Consider the following 15,123-nt stretch of genomic DNA (forward strand, 5'->3'; position numbering starts at 1 on the left):
TGCTGGGGAAGGCAGCCCTCCATCGTGGTGGTGCTGCAGTGGAAGCAGAGGGAGGCTGTCTCTCCGATACCTCAGGTCACTTTCTTGCCCATCCTGGGCCTCAGGTTTTCCCTTTGTAAGATACGAGATTGCAGCTGGATAATCCCAAATGTCCCTTCCAGCTTCAGATCCAGGTCTCTGCTGCCCTGATTGTCCATACCTCACCTCCCCCAAAATCCCAATGGAAGGAATGCCAAGGGCCACACAGAAGGTGCAGAAATGCCTTTTTATTGCCTGGGGTGGAGGGCGAGGAGCATAGGGTGTCCTGACTGTGAGGAGGATATCTGAGAGGTGCCCTTTGACTGGGCTCAGTTGTCACTCCTGACGGATGGTGGCAGCACCGACCGTCCCAGAGGGAGACGGTACAGAGATTCAGTCAAGTCCCCGGGAACCAATCTGGAAGGAGACCCCAGTGTGAGGCATGGACACCCCAGGGCCCTTACCAGCTCCTGCATTCAGCAGGCACAGCTGCCAGAGTGCTTCCCCACAGACGCTGCAAGCTCTGAGGCTTGGGAGGGACTGGCACCTGTAGTTTAGGGTCTTTCTCTGGCACCTGGCACTGACCCCTCTCCATCCCCTCACCCTCCCACCCCCTCACCTTAGCAACAATGGCTGATGTGAAAAGACTGATCAGGGCCCAGAGGAGCCAGGGTTCAGGGCTCAGTATATGATCAGGATCAGGGATCAGACTGAGATACGGGCCAGTGTCAGGGCTCAGTCAACAACTTGAGTTAAACTTCAACCTGACTGCATTCTGGGCTCAGTCAAGGAGCAGAATCAAGCACAATCTGGGTGTGATTAAGGGTCAGGACTCAGGCTGTGACCAAGATCAGGGCCCAGTCTGCTACTAGAGAAGGAAGAGAAGCCAAGCCTTGCTTCTCCTTCTCCACAGGCCCCTGTGGGGAGGTCTCATCCTTCCTCAGCCCAGGGCCCCAAGTCCAGTCCTCACCAGCAGGCGGGCATCACAGTGGTTTTTCTCATCTGTCCTCTTCAGTTTACAATTTGTTGTGCAGTTTCCTGAAGTATATCTGAGGGAACAAAATCAGTAGCATTTCTCCAGATCTGGATATAGCGGAATAGAAACTAGATCCCAGTGGCTGCCACCCCCCAGCAGGTCAGACCTACAGCAGTGGGACTTCTTGCATGTCCCTCTGTCTATCTGAGTCTCAGTTTGTTCATCTGTAAGTGGGCATGATAACAGTACCCACTCCACAGTGTTGTTGAAAGAATACAATGAGATGGTGTATATGAAGCACAGAAGTATGGCCCAGGTAACTGGGCCTGTGGCTATTTTCTAGAAGGACCACCTCCAGGACCCTGACACTGTTACTCACCCCATTTCTGTTGCCCCCCCAGCCCTAACAACCCCAGACATGCCAGAGACCCAGGACAATGAAAGCCCCCAGGGGCTGGGGGTGAAGCCACAACTCCTCATCAGAAGGGAAAGGGAAGGGGCAGTGTTCAGTAGCAATGAGTATGGGATATTAGGCTCTCTGGTTTTTCTTTAAATCCACTCATCAGCTTGGCAGTGTTTGAAATTTTTCATTTCTGAGGAAGCCAAGGATCAGAGAGGTGGAACCAGTTGACCAAGACCCCACAGTTGCTCAGAGCAAATCCAGGATTTGAACCCAGATCTGGCCCGTCCTCTTTCTCTCATCAATCTGTGCAGCAGCTTCCGTAGGTTTAAGGAAGGAGGGTGATAGAAGCCCTCCGTCTGCAGGGACACCGTTCCCCCAGCCACACTCTCCTGACTTGCTCGGGACAAAGGATCCTGAACTTCTCCAGGGTCCCCTGACCAGGCCTGCCTGTCAAGCAGGCATAGAGCAGGGTGCCTGCCCTTGGAAGCCTGCAGAGGGAGCCCCCCACCGCTTCCCCAGGCTGTGACTTACGGTTGAGGTTCCTAACCAAATTCTCATTCGAGGAGGTGATGACGGTGCGGATTCGTGGGCACAGCTGAGGGTCACAGGACACCAGGGAGAGACACAGCGAGAGATGGAGAGAGGAAGGCAGGAGCGATGTTGGGAGGGGGTGGGGGGAGAGGAGAGACGGGAGAGAAAGAGGACTGATCATTATCCGCCGGGAGCACCCTGCCACCACCCCAGAGGTGCTCACTACTCGGGACCTCACAGCTTCTGGCCCTTAGGAATCTATAACAATGGAAACCTAGAAGGCCCAAATCTGAGAGCCAGAGCATGCTAGAGTCCTAAAACTTCAGAAGATTAAAGCCTTAAAATCTAGACTTTTAACATTTCAGCATGCTATGCTCTTAGAAACCTTGACCTTGGAACACTGGAATTTTAATCAGTCAAATGAGGCCCTGGAACCATAGAGAAGTGTTTCCAATGATTTCGTGTGTATACAATCCTCACAGATCTCATGAAAATGCAAATTCTTGAGTCAGCAGGTCTGGGGTAGGACCTGAGAGTCTGCGTTTCTAACAGGTGTCCAGATGAGGTCAGTGTTGCTATTCTGAGAACCACAGCTTGGGCAGTGCCCCTCCAGTTTCGTAAATCACAGAGTCTTCTGGAGGAATTTTTCCCCCATAAACCGTGATCCCCAGCCAAATCCCAGAGTTACTAATTTAGAATCATTTCTGGCACGTGGTACATGTGGTTTGCATATGATGCACAGGAATCTTACAGTACGTGTACTTTTTATATTTAAATAAATTAAATAAAATTGTATTCAATAAAGAAGAATATTGCTAAAAGGCCTACTGGCAGTACATGGGTATGGTATATGATTCAAGTTGGAACCCAGTGATTTCAGCTCATATCAGATCCCTCCTCCCCTTCTCCCCATCAGGCTGAGTGAAGGAGGGGATCAGCAGCTGACAGCCCAAAGGACGTGGGCACCTCAGAAGGGAAGGTGCCCAAAGAGTACGGCCCACCCAGGGAAGGTCACCCCCGCTCCCCACCTGGCCTGGCTCTGAGCTGCCAGAAGTGGGGCACTCACCACAAATTGCACTATGTAGGCCTCCACTTCATTCACAAGTGTGGTCAAAGTCCTTCTGATATTGCTGATCAGTCCAGTGAGGCTGGAGACGGAACTGATAAAGACCAGTGAAGTCGGCAGAGCAGCCAAGGAGGAACAGTGGGAAGAGGGCGGAGACGGTGGAGCACCTTGAAGTCAGGTGACTTGAGCTTCTACTCAGGGGGATCATCACCTGGAGCCACATGACTGACCAGCAGCTCATGAGAGTCCCATCACAAACATGAGACCTCATCCGTCCATCCATCTGTCTATCCTTCCATTCATTCAATCAGCATATATTAATACAACAACAACCAGATATGCCAAGAACCAAGCCAGACTGGGGACACAGGAATAAACAAAGCACAAGCAGCTCCCAGTCTGGTAACTAAATATGAAAAGAGTGTGGCTAAGCCTGGCTCCTTCGTGCCTTCAGCCCCCAGCATAACTGTCACCTCCTCAGGGCAGCCCTCCCTGACTGCTGCGTAAGGGAGGGCTTTGTGTCATTGTGCCTGTTCAATGTGCCTCTCTGCCAGGGAGGGTTGCCATCTGACATTTACCTCGTGGGCTGTTTATTGTTGGACTGAATGCTTGTCTGTTTGTCATTCCCTCAAGAGAATAAGCTCCATGAGAGCAATTTCTTTGCCTGAAGTCACTGATACATCCTCCAGAGCTCAGAATAGTGACTGCCTGGCATGGAGGATGTGCTCAGCACAGTTTTGGCTGAGGTAATAAATGAAGTAAACCTACAATTAAATAGTAATGACAACTTGCGGAAGGTATTCAGAAGGGCAAGAGCAGATTCTTACAAGAGAGAAGAGGAAGAACCTTGTTTTAGACCCTGAGTGATGAGATGTACATTGAGATGGGATGGGGGATAAGTGTACTTGCCATCCATAACAGCCTCTGCAAGGGTCTCAAGGTGGAAAGAGTTTGTTTGAGGCTCAGAGCAAATGCTAGTGTGTCTAGGGCAGAGTGGCAAGGGGGAGAGCACCGTGATAAGAGGATGGACCCAAATCAGGTAGACTAGACGGCCCTGGGAGGGCTTCGGATTGTACCCAAAGTGGAGAGAAAAGCCCCCAGAGAGTCTGGAGCAGCAGAGTGGAATGCCATTTTACAGATACGGTCACTGAGACCCAGAAGGCTGGATGATTTCTCTGGAGCTATAGGCGAAGCAGTGTCCAGTAGGGCTCAATTTTTTCAAGTGATGGTAGTCTGCAAAGCTTATTTTTGGTTCTGGGGGTCTTTAGGCAACCTGTGATGATATCCCTTGTTGAGGCAGGATGGACTGACCTCTGCTCATGGCTCAGTCTGGTTCCTTGCCAAGGCCAACCTGCACCAGCCATTGCAGTTATTTCTCCTCTCCCAGCCATGACTAGCATCAGCCTTTCTCCCTCCACCTTCTTGAAAGAGCTAAACATGCTCTTTCAAGCACACGATTTAAGATGTAGATTTGGTATGTTACCAGAAACCAGTGATTTAAAAGGAGAGGATTCAGTTTTCAAGATCTTATTTTGGGAATTTCCCAGTGCATGGAGGGTGATTTGGGGACAATCTGAAATTAGAGCCCGTGGTAGGCATTTACTACTCCTCTTGCCCTCCTAACTAGAGGCAAGAAGGTAAACACAGTGAATTATTATTATTATCACTATATTATTATTATTGAGGGACATTATGTAATATGAGAAGGGTCAGTTCTTCAAATAGACATAACAGTTTAAATGTGCAAGCATCTAACAAGAGAGCTTCAAAAAGCAGGAAGCAAAAACAGATAAAGCTGAAAGGTGAAATATGCAAATTCACAGTTATGGCTGGAGAGGTCAACACTGCTGTCTCAGCTAGGGGAAGAACCGAGAGACAGAAAGTCAACATGGATATTATTATTACTGAGAGCACAGTGCCAGGCTGTATGCTAAACACTTGCATCTTCTCCTTTGGTCAACACAGTAGCCTATGAATCAGGCATTACTACCATCCTCAGTTTAAAGTGAACACTGGAGCTCCTAGAGCTAAAATGATGATAAAACCATAAGTCAGTGGCAAAGCTAGCTTGTCTCCAGAGTTTCACCTCTTTTTCACCATATTCTGCTCCCTCCCAGATTTAGGAATAGGGCTGAAATTAGGAGTTCCAACTCCTCTGGGAGTCCCGCTCTGCTGAGATATCTGGGCCTGACCTGTTCACGCGGGGAGTGAGATCTTGGCTGGTGTGTAGGTGCAGTCTCCCATGACCAGCATTAAGGTACCATTTTCAGCAATTTTAAAGCTGATGCTTGTCTGTAGGACAAAGTTGCGGGTCAGGTCAACAACCGCACCCAACAGAGGCCTGCAGGGAATAAGATTCACAGTTAACAGAGGTGGAGAAATCCCTTCTTGTTGCTCACTTGAGTCCCCTTCTCTGTGGACATTATATAGGGCGTCTATGGACAATGTCAATATTGTCTGTGTGCTTTACAGAATCGACATTCTTATATTAGGTTTTTCTTCTCCTGGCCACAAGGGTTTCTCTCATGTGAAATTTCTATACAGTATTACACTGATGATTAAAATAAATATAATAGTCAACATTTCTTTAGCACAAATTCTGTGTTAGGTATTTCAAACAAAAATATTTTACCTGGATTAACTCATTTAATCATGACCGCACTACCATGACAGAAAATTACTCTCTCTATTTTCAGAATGTGGAAACACTTGGTATAGAGAGGTTAAGTAACTATCCCCCAAGATCTCATAGCTATTAAATGATGAAATCATAGTGCATTTAATTGATAAAGACTCTGCTGCACATCTTCATTTTATCTCTTTATATCTTTAAAGTAATCAAAACACTTAAAAATTATAGTTTCCATATAATTTTCATATGCTATTTGTTACATACTGTACAATACTATGTGGCCCATACTGGTCACTATCATTTAAAGAGAATCTTTAGAGACAAAGTGATGCTGCAGGAAACTTCATCAAAGGGTTATAAATGTTCGATCTTCTCAGTTTTCAAGTTTTATAATTAGATAAGCATGATGATTTTGGACATATATTTCATGGAGGATTTTTTAGCAAAAGATTGGTTATGGCTAATGTTTCTTAGAACATTTTAAATGTTAAGATTTCAGGTGTGTTTGACTCTTTGCGAGCCCATGGACCATAACCCACCAGGCTCCTCTGTCCATGGGATTCTCCAGGAAAGAATACTGGAGTTGGTAGTCACTCCCTTTTCCAGGGGATCCACCCTCTGGGCCACCAGGGAAGCCCAAAAATGCTGGAGTGGGTAGCCATTTCCTTCTCAAGGGGATCCTTCCAACCCAGAGATTGAACCCAGATCTTCCACATTGCAGGCAGATTCTTTACCATATGGAACCACCAAGGAAGCCCTTAGACCTGGAAAGGTCTCCTTCTTTTACAGATTGGGAGACCAAGTCAGAAGCATGGAAAAGTACCTGATGCCAGATTGGCGATCTATTGGCATACTGCACTGCATCGCGCAAACCTCAGATTCTAACCAGTACTCACAGGGTCAGGATGACCTTAGCGGTGATGGGGATACGCAGGTTGATGCTTGTGCCTTCAGAAGTCCCTTGGAATGTGATATTCCCGATATTGATGCTCCTGATTGTCAACCTGTGCAAAAACGACAATTCACCCTTGTCATTTCTCAGGCAGCCATGTCTGGGCTCTTCTCTATGCCAGTCTCATGCTTAGCGTTCGAGCCTGACTGACTTTGCCTGCTTTGGTCTTCATGACAGCCCAGTTCAGAGGCTGGATTCTCTCCACTGGATGGCATGGCAGGAGACGGCTGTAATTCCCCCAAGACTCCAGGGTGAATATGTGCCAGAGTCAGAATTTGGTTTCTTAAAAACTTAAAGTATAGTTGCTTTACAGTGTTGTGATAGTTACAGGTGTACAGCAAAGTGATTCAGCTATATATGGATAGATAGATATGTGTGTGTGCTAGTCACTTCAGTCATGTCCGATTCTTTGTGACCCTATGGACTGTAGCTCATCAGGCTCCTCTGTCCACCAGGCTCCTCTTGGTTCTCTAGGCAAGACTACTTGAGTGGGTTGCCTTTTCCTTCTCCAGTAGATGGATATAGATATAGGTATATATAGATAGAGATAGAGATACTTTTCATTTCACATTTTTCCACTTACAGGTGGTTACAAAATGTTGAGCATAGTCCCTGTGTTATACAGTAGGTCCTTGTTGGTTGCCTACTTCATATACAGCAGTGTGTATATGTTACTGCCAGACTCCTCATTTATCTCCCACACTGCGTTCCCTTTTGGTAGCCATAAGTTGTTTTTTCTATGTCCATCAGTCTGTTTCTGTTTTGTGTAAGTTCATAGCCTCATCTTTCAGATTACACGTATAAGTGATATCATGTGATATTTGTCTTTCTCTGAATTCACTTCGTACGATTATCTCTACATCCTTCCATTTGTTGCTGTAAACAGCATTATTTCATTCTTTTTTAGCAGAGCCAGATTTTGAACCCAGCACTGCTTGGCTCCCAGACTTCATGTATGGGGCCATGTATATGGTATAAATTCTAGTTTCCTCTGTCCTGAGGTCATTCAGACTTTTATACTCAGCTATATTCAGGGAAGAAAAGTTTTACTCCTTGGAAAAGCGACTTTAGGTACCAGAAAACAGGTAGAGACGAGGGTGAAGAGAGTCTTTATCCTGAACCTGAAATCACATGAGAAGAAAGCAAGCCTAGACCTTTAAGAGCCTTGATAGGTCCTGCAGCCCTGCCTCTAATTTTCCCAAACTCTAGAAGAGCTGGCCTCACATCAGTTCCACTCTCAGGGATGAACAAAGTTTCTTTTTTTTTTTTTTTTAACTTTTCTGTCTTTGATCTTAAACTTACCTCCCCAAACATATGTATTCTCTTTTGGAACAAAGAACGTCAATGTGAACTCAACATCAGTTCAGTTCAGTTCAGTCGCTCAGTCGTGTCCGACTCTTTGCGACCCCATGAATCACAGCACGCCAGGCCTCCCTGTCCATCACCAACTCCCAGAGTTCACTCAAACCCACCTCCATTGAGTTGGTGATGCCATCCAGCCATCTCATGCTCTGCCATCCCCTTCTCCTCCCACCCCCAATCCCTCCCAGCATCAGAGTCTTTTCCAATGAGTCAGCTCTTCGCATGAGGTGGCCAAAGTATTGGAGTTTCAGCTTTAGCGTCAATCCTTCCAATGAACACCCAGGACTGATCTCCTTTAGGATGGACTGGTGAACTCAACATCAACTCACCGTAAACACCTGGGAGGTAGTGGAAGATTTTTAATATTGTACTTGTCCAACGTGATCTTAGCTTCCCGGATCTTCTCGTTAAGTAACGAGATCTCAGCTTCCTGGATTTTCTCCTTAAGTACCTCCTTCACAGGGATCATCTCCCAACATGTGAAATCCTGGAGTGACTGAAAATCAGCTTTCACTTTCTCAAAGATAGCTGCAAAAGCAATCTCCATTTAGGGTGATACACAACTTATGAAGCAGCTCCTATGCACCAGGAACTAAATGAGACTATTTGCCTCTGTTATTTCATTCAGTCTTTACAACAGCTCCATAAAGTAGGTGTTACTATTATCTGCACTTTCATATGAGGAAATAAAACATCAAAACATTAAGAAATGGGGCTAAAGTCACACAGCTAGGAGACCTTGTTCCTTCTATGCTGCTTTCATACTAACATATACTCATCATTCATCAACAAAACAACCAATCCACTTTGTAGGCAAGAGATATTGATTGAACTCCAGCTTCTAATAGTGAAGCTCTAATGAGATACTCAAACAAATGAAATAAATTTGGAAAAAACTAAGAAATGGAAAACGTAGAATCAAGGAAAAATTATGGCTCCAACTCATGAAAGTGGCCAATAGGATTCCCAGGAACAGTCTTGCAGCAGGCCTAGAAAGAAATGACTCATCCAGGAGAAGAAGGACAGAGTGTCCTAATGGGGGTCCTTCAGAGAAAAAGGGATTTGATAGAATGATGGCAGATGTAGAATGTCACATTTGGAAAGAATTAAGAATATATATTTTGAAAGCAAGTCAAATGAGAAATAAGGCGATAACTAGTCAAGGAAAAGCAAAAGGCTACAGGAAAAGATATGTAATCATAGTAGTTCTACTTGGCTCTGCAACGGATGGTATCACCTGATTATAAGGATGCAAACAGAGATGGAAGCTACTTCTGGTTCTGTAACTTACTAGGTGATCTTGGTGCAGACACTCTGTTTCTGAGCTCAGTTTTATCAGCAATGAAACTGGAAAGTATATTTTTGAAGGGTGCCTGAGGTTGGGGGCGGGAGGAGAAGGGGACGACCGAGAGTGAGACGGCTGGATGGCATCACCAACTCTGTGGACATGAGTTTGAGTGAACTCCGGGAGTTGGTGATGGACAGGGAGGCCTGGTGTGTTGTGATTCATGGGGTCGCAGGGAGTCGGACACGACTGAGCGACTGAACTGAACTGAACTGAACTGAAGTCCTGGCAAGGTTTCAAGGCAGTCATTTTCAGAAGTTAGTTTCTCCTATAAAGAATGTTTGTCAGTGTGCTGGTAATGTTTACAGGAAATGAGAAGGCCAAGTTCTCTTAAGAAATCAGAATTAAAAAGCGATATGACTAACTGGTTTGGGTGGACTCTGGGAGTTGGTGATGGACAGGGAGGCCTGGCGTGCTGCATTTCATGGGGTGGCAAAGAGTCGGACACGACTGAGTGACTGAACTGAACTGAACTGATGACTAACTGCAAAGGCGGGTAGTTTTAAGCCTACCTAGGTTTGGTAGGGATTAATTTCCAATTAGATAATACAAATTACCAAGAAGACTGAATGACCCAACAGAAGAATATGCTGCAAATATAAATAAAATATTTCATTTAAATAATGTAAATGACAAATAAAAGATGAAAAATGGAGTGAATTTTTTCAAAATTAGAGAAATAGGAGCCACTGATCATCCCACCTGCTGACTCACGTTCAGATGCACTGTCATCAGTCTCAAGTCCTTTTTTAAGAGCAGATTGCAGCTCTCTCTCAACATTGTTGTCAGGAAGAGATGCTGAAGTCCCAGTGAGCAGGCCGCACAAGAGAACAAGTCTCCAAAGCTGAAACATCTTGTCCTGACACCTGGACAGTCATGGGAGGAACAGGAGTGAGAATTACCCACAGGGAAAGGGGATCTTTGATGAATACCTTTCACTTACACTCAATAGTGCTTGAATGTAGATGTGGCTATCTGCTCTCTTACAGCTGGGCAGCCCAGGTCAGGAAGCTAGAGCAACTTGTACAAAGATACACCACCACTGAGTAGAGGAGATAGTATTTGGAAAGTCACGCTTGACTCCAGGTCAATGCTCTTTACACAGAGGTCATTTGCATTTTCTGACTTCTCTGCCTGGAACATTTCCCTCTTCTTTGCATTTTTACATGAGTCACTTCTTGCTGAGTCTCCAGCTTCAGTAAGATATCATATCTTCTGTAAAGACCACTCTAGGCCCCTTCCCAGGGTCTAGGTCAGGGGCCCTCACTCCACCATCTTGTAGTCTTCATTCTCTGATCAGAGTCCTTGGTACAATTAGTGATGACTTGCCTCCTTTCTCACCAGGCTGTGAACCCCTTAGATAGGGACTGTAACTTTGTGAATTCCCAACTGATAGTAAAAAAACCTGCACCTAATACAGTACAACAAAATAAAGGTTTGCAGAATAAAAGTATGAACAAATAAATGGACACCACATCATGACCCCACATTGCTTACCAGTTTGACACTTCTCCTAATATAATTGATTTCTTAATTTGCTATATTGAGAATATTAGCTAATTCATGAGGCCCCATCCCTCTGCCTCTTGGCCCCAGAGCCTTCTGAAGATCTCCATGTGGGGTGAGATTAAGGGGAAAGCCCACCATTCACAGGTTTGGAGGAAAATACTTACAAAATCCGTACTCCCATGCACACTCTCCTGGAATTCTGCTGGGTGGTGATGGCCCTTATATGGTGGTGTTGGGGTGGGAGGCTGCCCCTGGAAACAAGCCCTGGGTCCAGGGCCATCCAAGAAGACTCCAAAGAAAATAATGCTTGTCTAGAGTGAACAGAGAGAGACTTCCAAAGCAAAGGTCACCCAGGATGCTTGAATTGAAATGGGTGGATATGGAGAGGACTCTGTGCCAAGACTAAGAGCAGGTTCTCATGGCAACTCCAGCTGCCAAGATAGTGGCCATTGTCGGTGAGGTTTGGGGTAAAGACTGAGAATGGATGAACTGGAGAATGTTGTGATAGGAGGACCCATAGTGATCATCCAGCCTAATTTTGTCATCATTTGGAAACTCAGTTCAAGAGAAGGAGAGCAACCAGCTTGAGGTCACCCAGTAAGACATGGACAGAGATTGCTAGAATTATGCCCCATGGAGTCAGGGTCAGGGACTAGTGAGTCATTGTTTCCAACTCTTCTCTGATTTTTGAGTGCTCTCCACCACATCCCTCACAGTGGAGCCAGCCTCAGGACAGATGTTTGTAATGATTCATTGCTCAATACCATCCTCCGAAGTCTGCCTACTCATTTAACTGGCAGAGTCCTCCCTGAGAGACAACAGTATCTGCCTGCAAAATACCTTCTTTTATGCGGTCTCCCTCTGCACACTTGCCCCCAACCCCTCTGCTCCCAATGCAGCAGCCAGAGGGGTCTCATCCAGTGAAACCCAAAGTCCCCATCACGGTCCCCGTGTCATCTGCTCACTGCACCTCCAAACCATCTCCCTCTCCCTCCACGGTCCCTACTGTCTTCCTTCTGTTCTAGAAAGATCCCAGCCTTTTTTCTGCCTTGGGCCTCTGTACAGAGCATTCCATCTTCCTAGAACTCTCCTTCCTAACTGTCACTGGCTCTAGACATCACCTCACAAACTGTGACCATCCACCAGGTGGTCCCTCCATTTCCCCCGACTCATCTTCTGGTTGCCTTCTTTCACAGCAAATTATCATCATTTGACTTTTTTCTCTTGTTCTCTGCCCTCAGCAACTTTTTACCATCCTTTGCTCTGTAGCTTTCCTCTCACATGGGTCCCCCAAACCTTGACCTGGCCATAGAATGCTCCAAGCCTCTCTGGAGCATCGTATAAAGCCATCCACTCCCTGGGAAGATGGTAAGGGTCCCATCACCAGAAATGCTCAGGAACTTGGCCAGATGGCTGCTAAGAGCCTGTGTGATTCGATGTAACTGTGAGCCATGATTCTAAACCTCCTTAGTCTCTACAAAAACCACTGTTACACATTTGTATGACTCTTCTTCCCAGATATTTTTTCTCCCTGAGTCTGGCTCACGGAGAGCTATGATTCTGAGCTATGGAACATGGAGCTATGGTTCCCTCAGGCTTCCTGCCTCTTTCCTTTTCTCAACCTCCCTGCCTCCCAAGACCCCACCTCCACCTGGCCATGGCCTCCTGGAATCACAATGGCTGGCGCTATTTCTCAGCATGGACCACACCCAGGACAAAGCCAGCTTCTTGCACTGATATCAGTCTCCTCTCATGGGTGAGCTTTGAGGTGAAATGATCTTCATGCTTGATCCCTGGTGGTGAGTCTGGGGCTGGAACACAAGTTCCTACTTTCTAAGGAACCATGTTCTCACGGTGTCTCACTCCTTTAGAGGTTCATTGGCTCTAATTCACATGAAGACAGAACTTCACCACACAGTCAATGTCTCCCATCTGCTAAAGCACTTAGGGGACTCCCGAGCTTAGTACACACTAAACTAAATCTACAAAAGTGGAGAGAAACCATGTCTTCCTTCTCTCTGAGGCCCTCTGTCCTCTGCTCCCTACAGTGTGTTTGGAACTCTTGAAGAAGCATATTCATACTTACACATAGGAAGACATGAACATTCAACATGCATGCATGCATACCTGCAAGAACAAGACAGCATCACTAGATTCAAGAAAACACCTAAAATTCAGTTCAGTTCAGTTCAGTTCAGTCGCTCAGTCGTGTCCGACTCTTAGCGACCCCATGAACCACAGCACGCCAGGCCTCTCTGTCCATCACCAACTCCCGGAGTTCACTCAAACTCATGTCCATCGAGTCGGTGATGCCATCCAGCCACCTCATTCTCTCTCGTCCCCGTCTCCTCCTACCCCCAATCGCTCCCAGCATCAAAGTCTTTTCCAGTGAGTCAACTCGTCCCATGAGGTGGCCAAAGTATTGGAGTTTCAGCTTTAGCATAGGTCCTTCCAATGAACACCCAGGATGATCTCCTCTAGAATGGACTGGTTGGATCTCCTTGCAGTCCAAGGGACTCTCAAGAGTCTTCACCAGCACCACAGTTCAAAAGCATCAATTCTTCGGTGATCAGCTTGAGACCATGTTACCAGAGTTCTGGTGAAAAAAGGTCTCTATGCACAAAAGGGGCTATGGGTGTCCACAGATTGCCTGGGTTTGTTTTTGTCCTTAAAGATACAGTTAAGATACAATTATCTGACAGAGTTCACTAGAAAGTGAAGCCATACAAAGGGAATGAGACACTGTATCCTTTCAGTGCCTGGATCCAGCTGTGCCTGATGTCCTCTGTGCCCTAGACTTTCCAGTTCAAATACATTTCTCCCTCCTGTCTTTTTTGTTGACGTCGGTGTGATTTGGGTCCTGCTGTTCAAACCCACAGTAAGTCCTGACTCAGCACACTTGTAGACTCACATCTGCTTCCTCCCTTCTGATGACTACTCGAGGGTCACATGACCACACTGGAAACGTAACAGACTTCAAAGCCTCAGAAGATCTCAGAATTCAAAATTTAACCTCTTTGCTGAAAAGTCTTGGGAGCTTGTGGCCCAGAGAAAGAGAAAGACTCATCCAAGACTACATCCAAAGGTTCAAAGTGGTTTGAACCTCACTTACTTTCCTCTTTCATTTCATCTCTTTTGGTTTGGTTGACATTTTCTACTTTGGGCAATAGTCTTAGGGGGGAAAAAAAAGACTAACCAGAATCACCTCGTAAGTTTCTTTAAATTATAGATGCCTGAGCCCCTCCCTAGGTACTTAGGCTCAGGGGCTCCAGGGTGGCTGACCAGAAATGGAAGTGACTGGACTAGATGGCTCAAAGGTACTTTCTACCTTGAGTTCTACGAGCTGTGACCCCCATGCCATCCTCTGGAAGCTCAGCTCCACCTAGACATGACCTCACAAACCAATATGCTTATGCGGCTTCATCTTGTTTCCTCTTCTCAGCAACCACACAGAGGGTGTTACTGCCCCCATTTCCCAGCTGAGGAACATGAGGTTCAGGAGGGCAGGATGACTTGTTCAAGGTCACAAGGATAGGAAGGGGCAGAGCTGGATAGTGACCCAGTTCTGTGCCTTCTCCCATCGAGGTCGGCTGTTCCAGCTCCCATCCTCTGGGGGCAGCAGCGAGTTGCATTCTTTGGCCCGAGTGTCCAGCACCCAGGAAGGCCACAGGTGAACGGCTGGCCCTGGGCTTGGCCCTGCAGGTCCGCTTTAGCCATTGGTGCTCACGACAACCCCATGAGGAGACTTGAAGCCCCATTCTCCAGCTGAGGAAACTGAGGCTCAGGGAAGAGAGGTGACTCACACAGGTCCCACGTGGACATGGCCCAGCATTTGGGTCACCAGGGAAAGACCTTTCACCCAGATCACACTGAGGCCAACTGGTTTGGCAGGAGCGTCTTTGGACTTAATACCCTGTTTGTTCCTCAAACTCTGCTGTTTGATTTGGTTGTAACGCCTGGTGCACTGGGCCTGTGTCAACCCAGAACACCCGGTCCAGGAAGCACAGATCGGTGGCCACTGGACATCAGACTGGGAGCACTGGCGGAAAGCTCTGGGTCATCCAGGATTAATTTCCATTTTCCCACCTGCTTCTCAGTAGGAACCTGTACGCCTGACCTGGACATGAAGGTGGCCAGGGCAGAATAGGGGCAGGGCTGGAGGCTTGGGGAGTCAGTGTTCTCCACGCTGACTGTGATCCCACCATCAGAGCACAGAGCAGCCTGACCTTGGGGTTCAGATGTTGAGGAACCCATCCAGCAGAACCTTGGACCCGTCAGCAGACCACCCTCCCAGGCAGTCTGTGTCCAGTTCTGCAAACACTGGGGTCC

General features: G+C 46.8%; 1 protein-coding gene across 1 annotated transcript; it reads right to left on the bottom strand.

Annotated features, from left to right (window-relative positions):
- Positions 1-257: 257 nt before the first annotated feature.
- Positions 258-10,352, bottom strand: LOC148775376 (short palate, lung and nasal epithelium carcinoma-associated protein 2B-like). Its single transcript, XM_088844376.1, has 9 exons — positions 10,229-10,352; positions 10,000-10,151; positions 8,270-8,468; positions 6,523-6,630; positions 5,195-5,335; positions 2,995-3,088; positions 1,929-1,992; positions 989-1,067; positions 258-435 (listed from the first exon to the last, which is right to left on the bottom strand). Exons 2-8 carry the CDS (start codon positions 10,136-10,138, stop codon positions 1,030-1,032), a joined length of 783 nt encoding a protein of 260 aa, XP_088700502.1. The 5' UTR covers positions 10,139-10,151; positions 10,229-10,352; the 3' UTR covers positions 258-435; positions 989-1,029.
- Between the last annotated feature and the right edge of the window lie 4,771 nt (positions 10,353-15,123).

The sequence above is a fragment of the Moschus berezovskii genome, chromosome 15 (genome assembly GCF_049115385.1).
Source record: "Moschus berezovskii isolate FMDL1 chromosome 15, NW_MosBer_1.0, whole genome shotgun sequence".
In the NCBI taxonomy this organism is placed as follows: Eukaryota; Metazoa; Chordata; class Mammalia; order Artiodactyla; family Moschidae; genus Moschus; species Moschus berezovskii.

Bases quoted from the DNA above. Each gene is read 5' to 3' on its own strand.
- LOC148775376 (XM_088844376.1), bottom strand. From the start codon at position 10,138: ATGTTTCAGCTTTGGAGACTTGTTCTCTTGTGCGGCCTGCTCACTGGG. The intron at 8,469-9,999 runs GTGAGTCAGCAG...TTGCTTTTGCAG, and splicing joins TGATGACAGTGCATCTGAAC to CTATCTTTGAGAAAGTGAAA. The intron at 6,631-8,269 runs GTGAGTTGATGT...GTTTTTGCACAG, and splicing joins CTACCTCCCAGGTGTTTACG to GTTGACAATCAGGAGCATCA.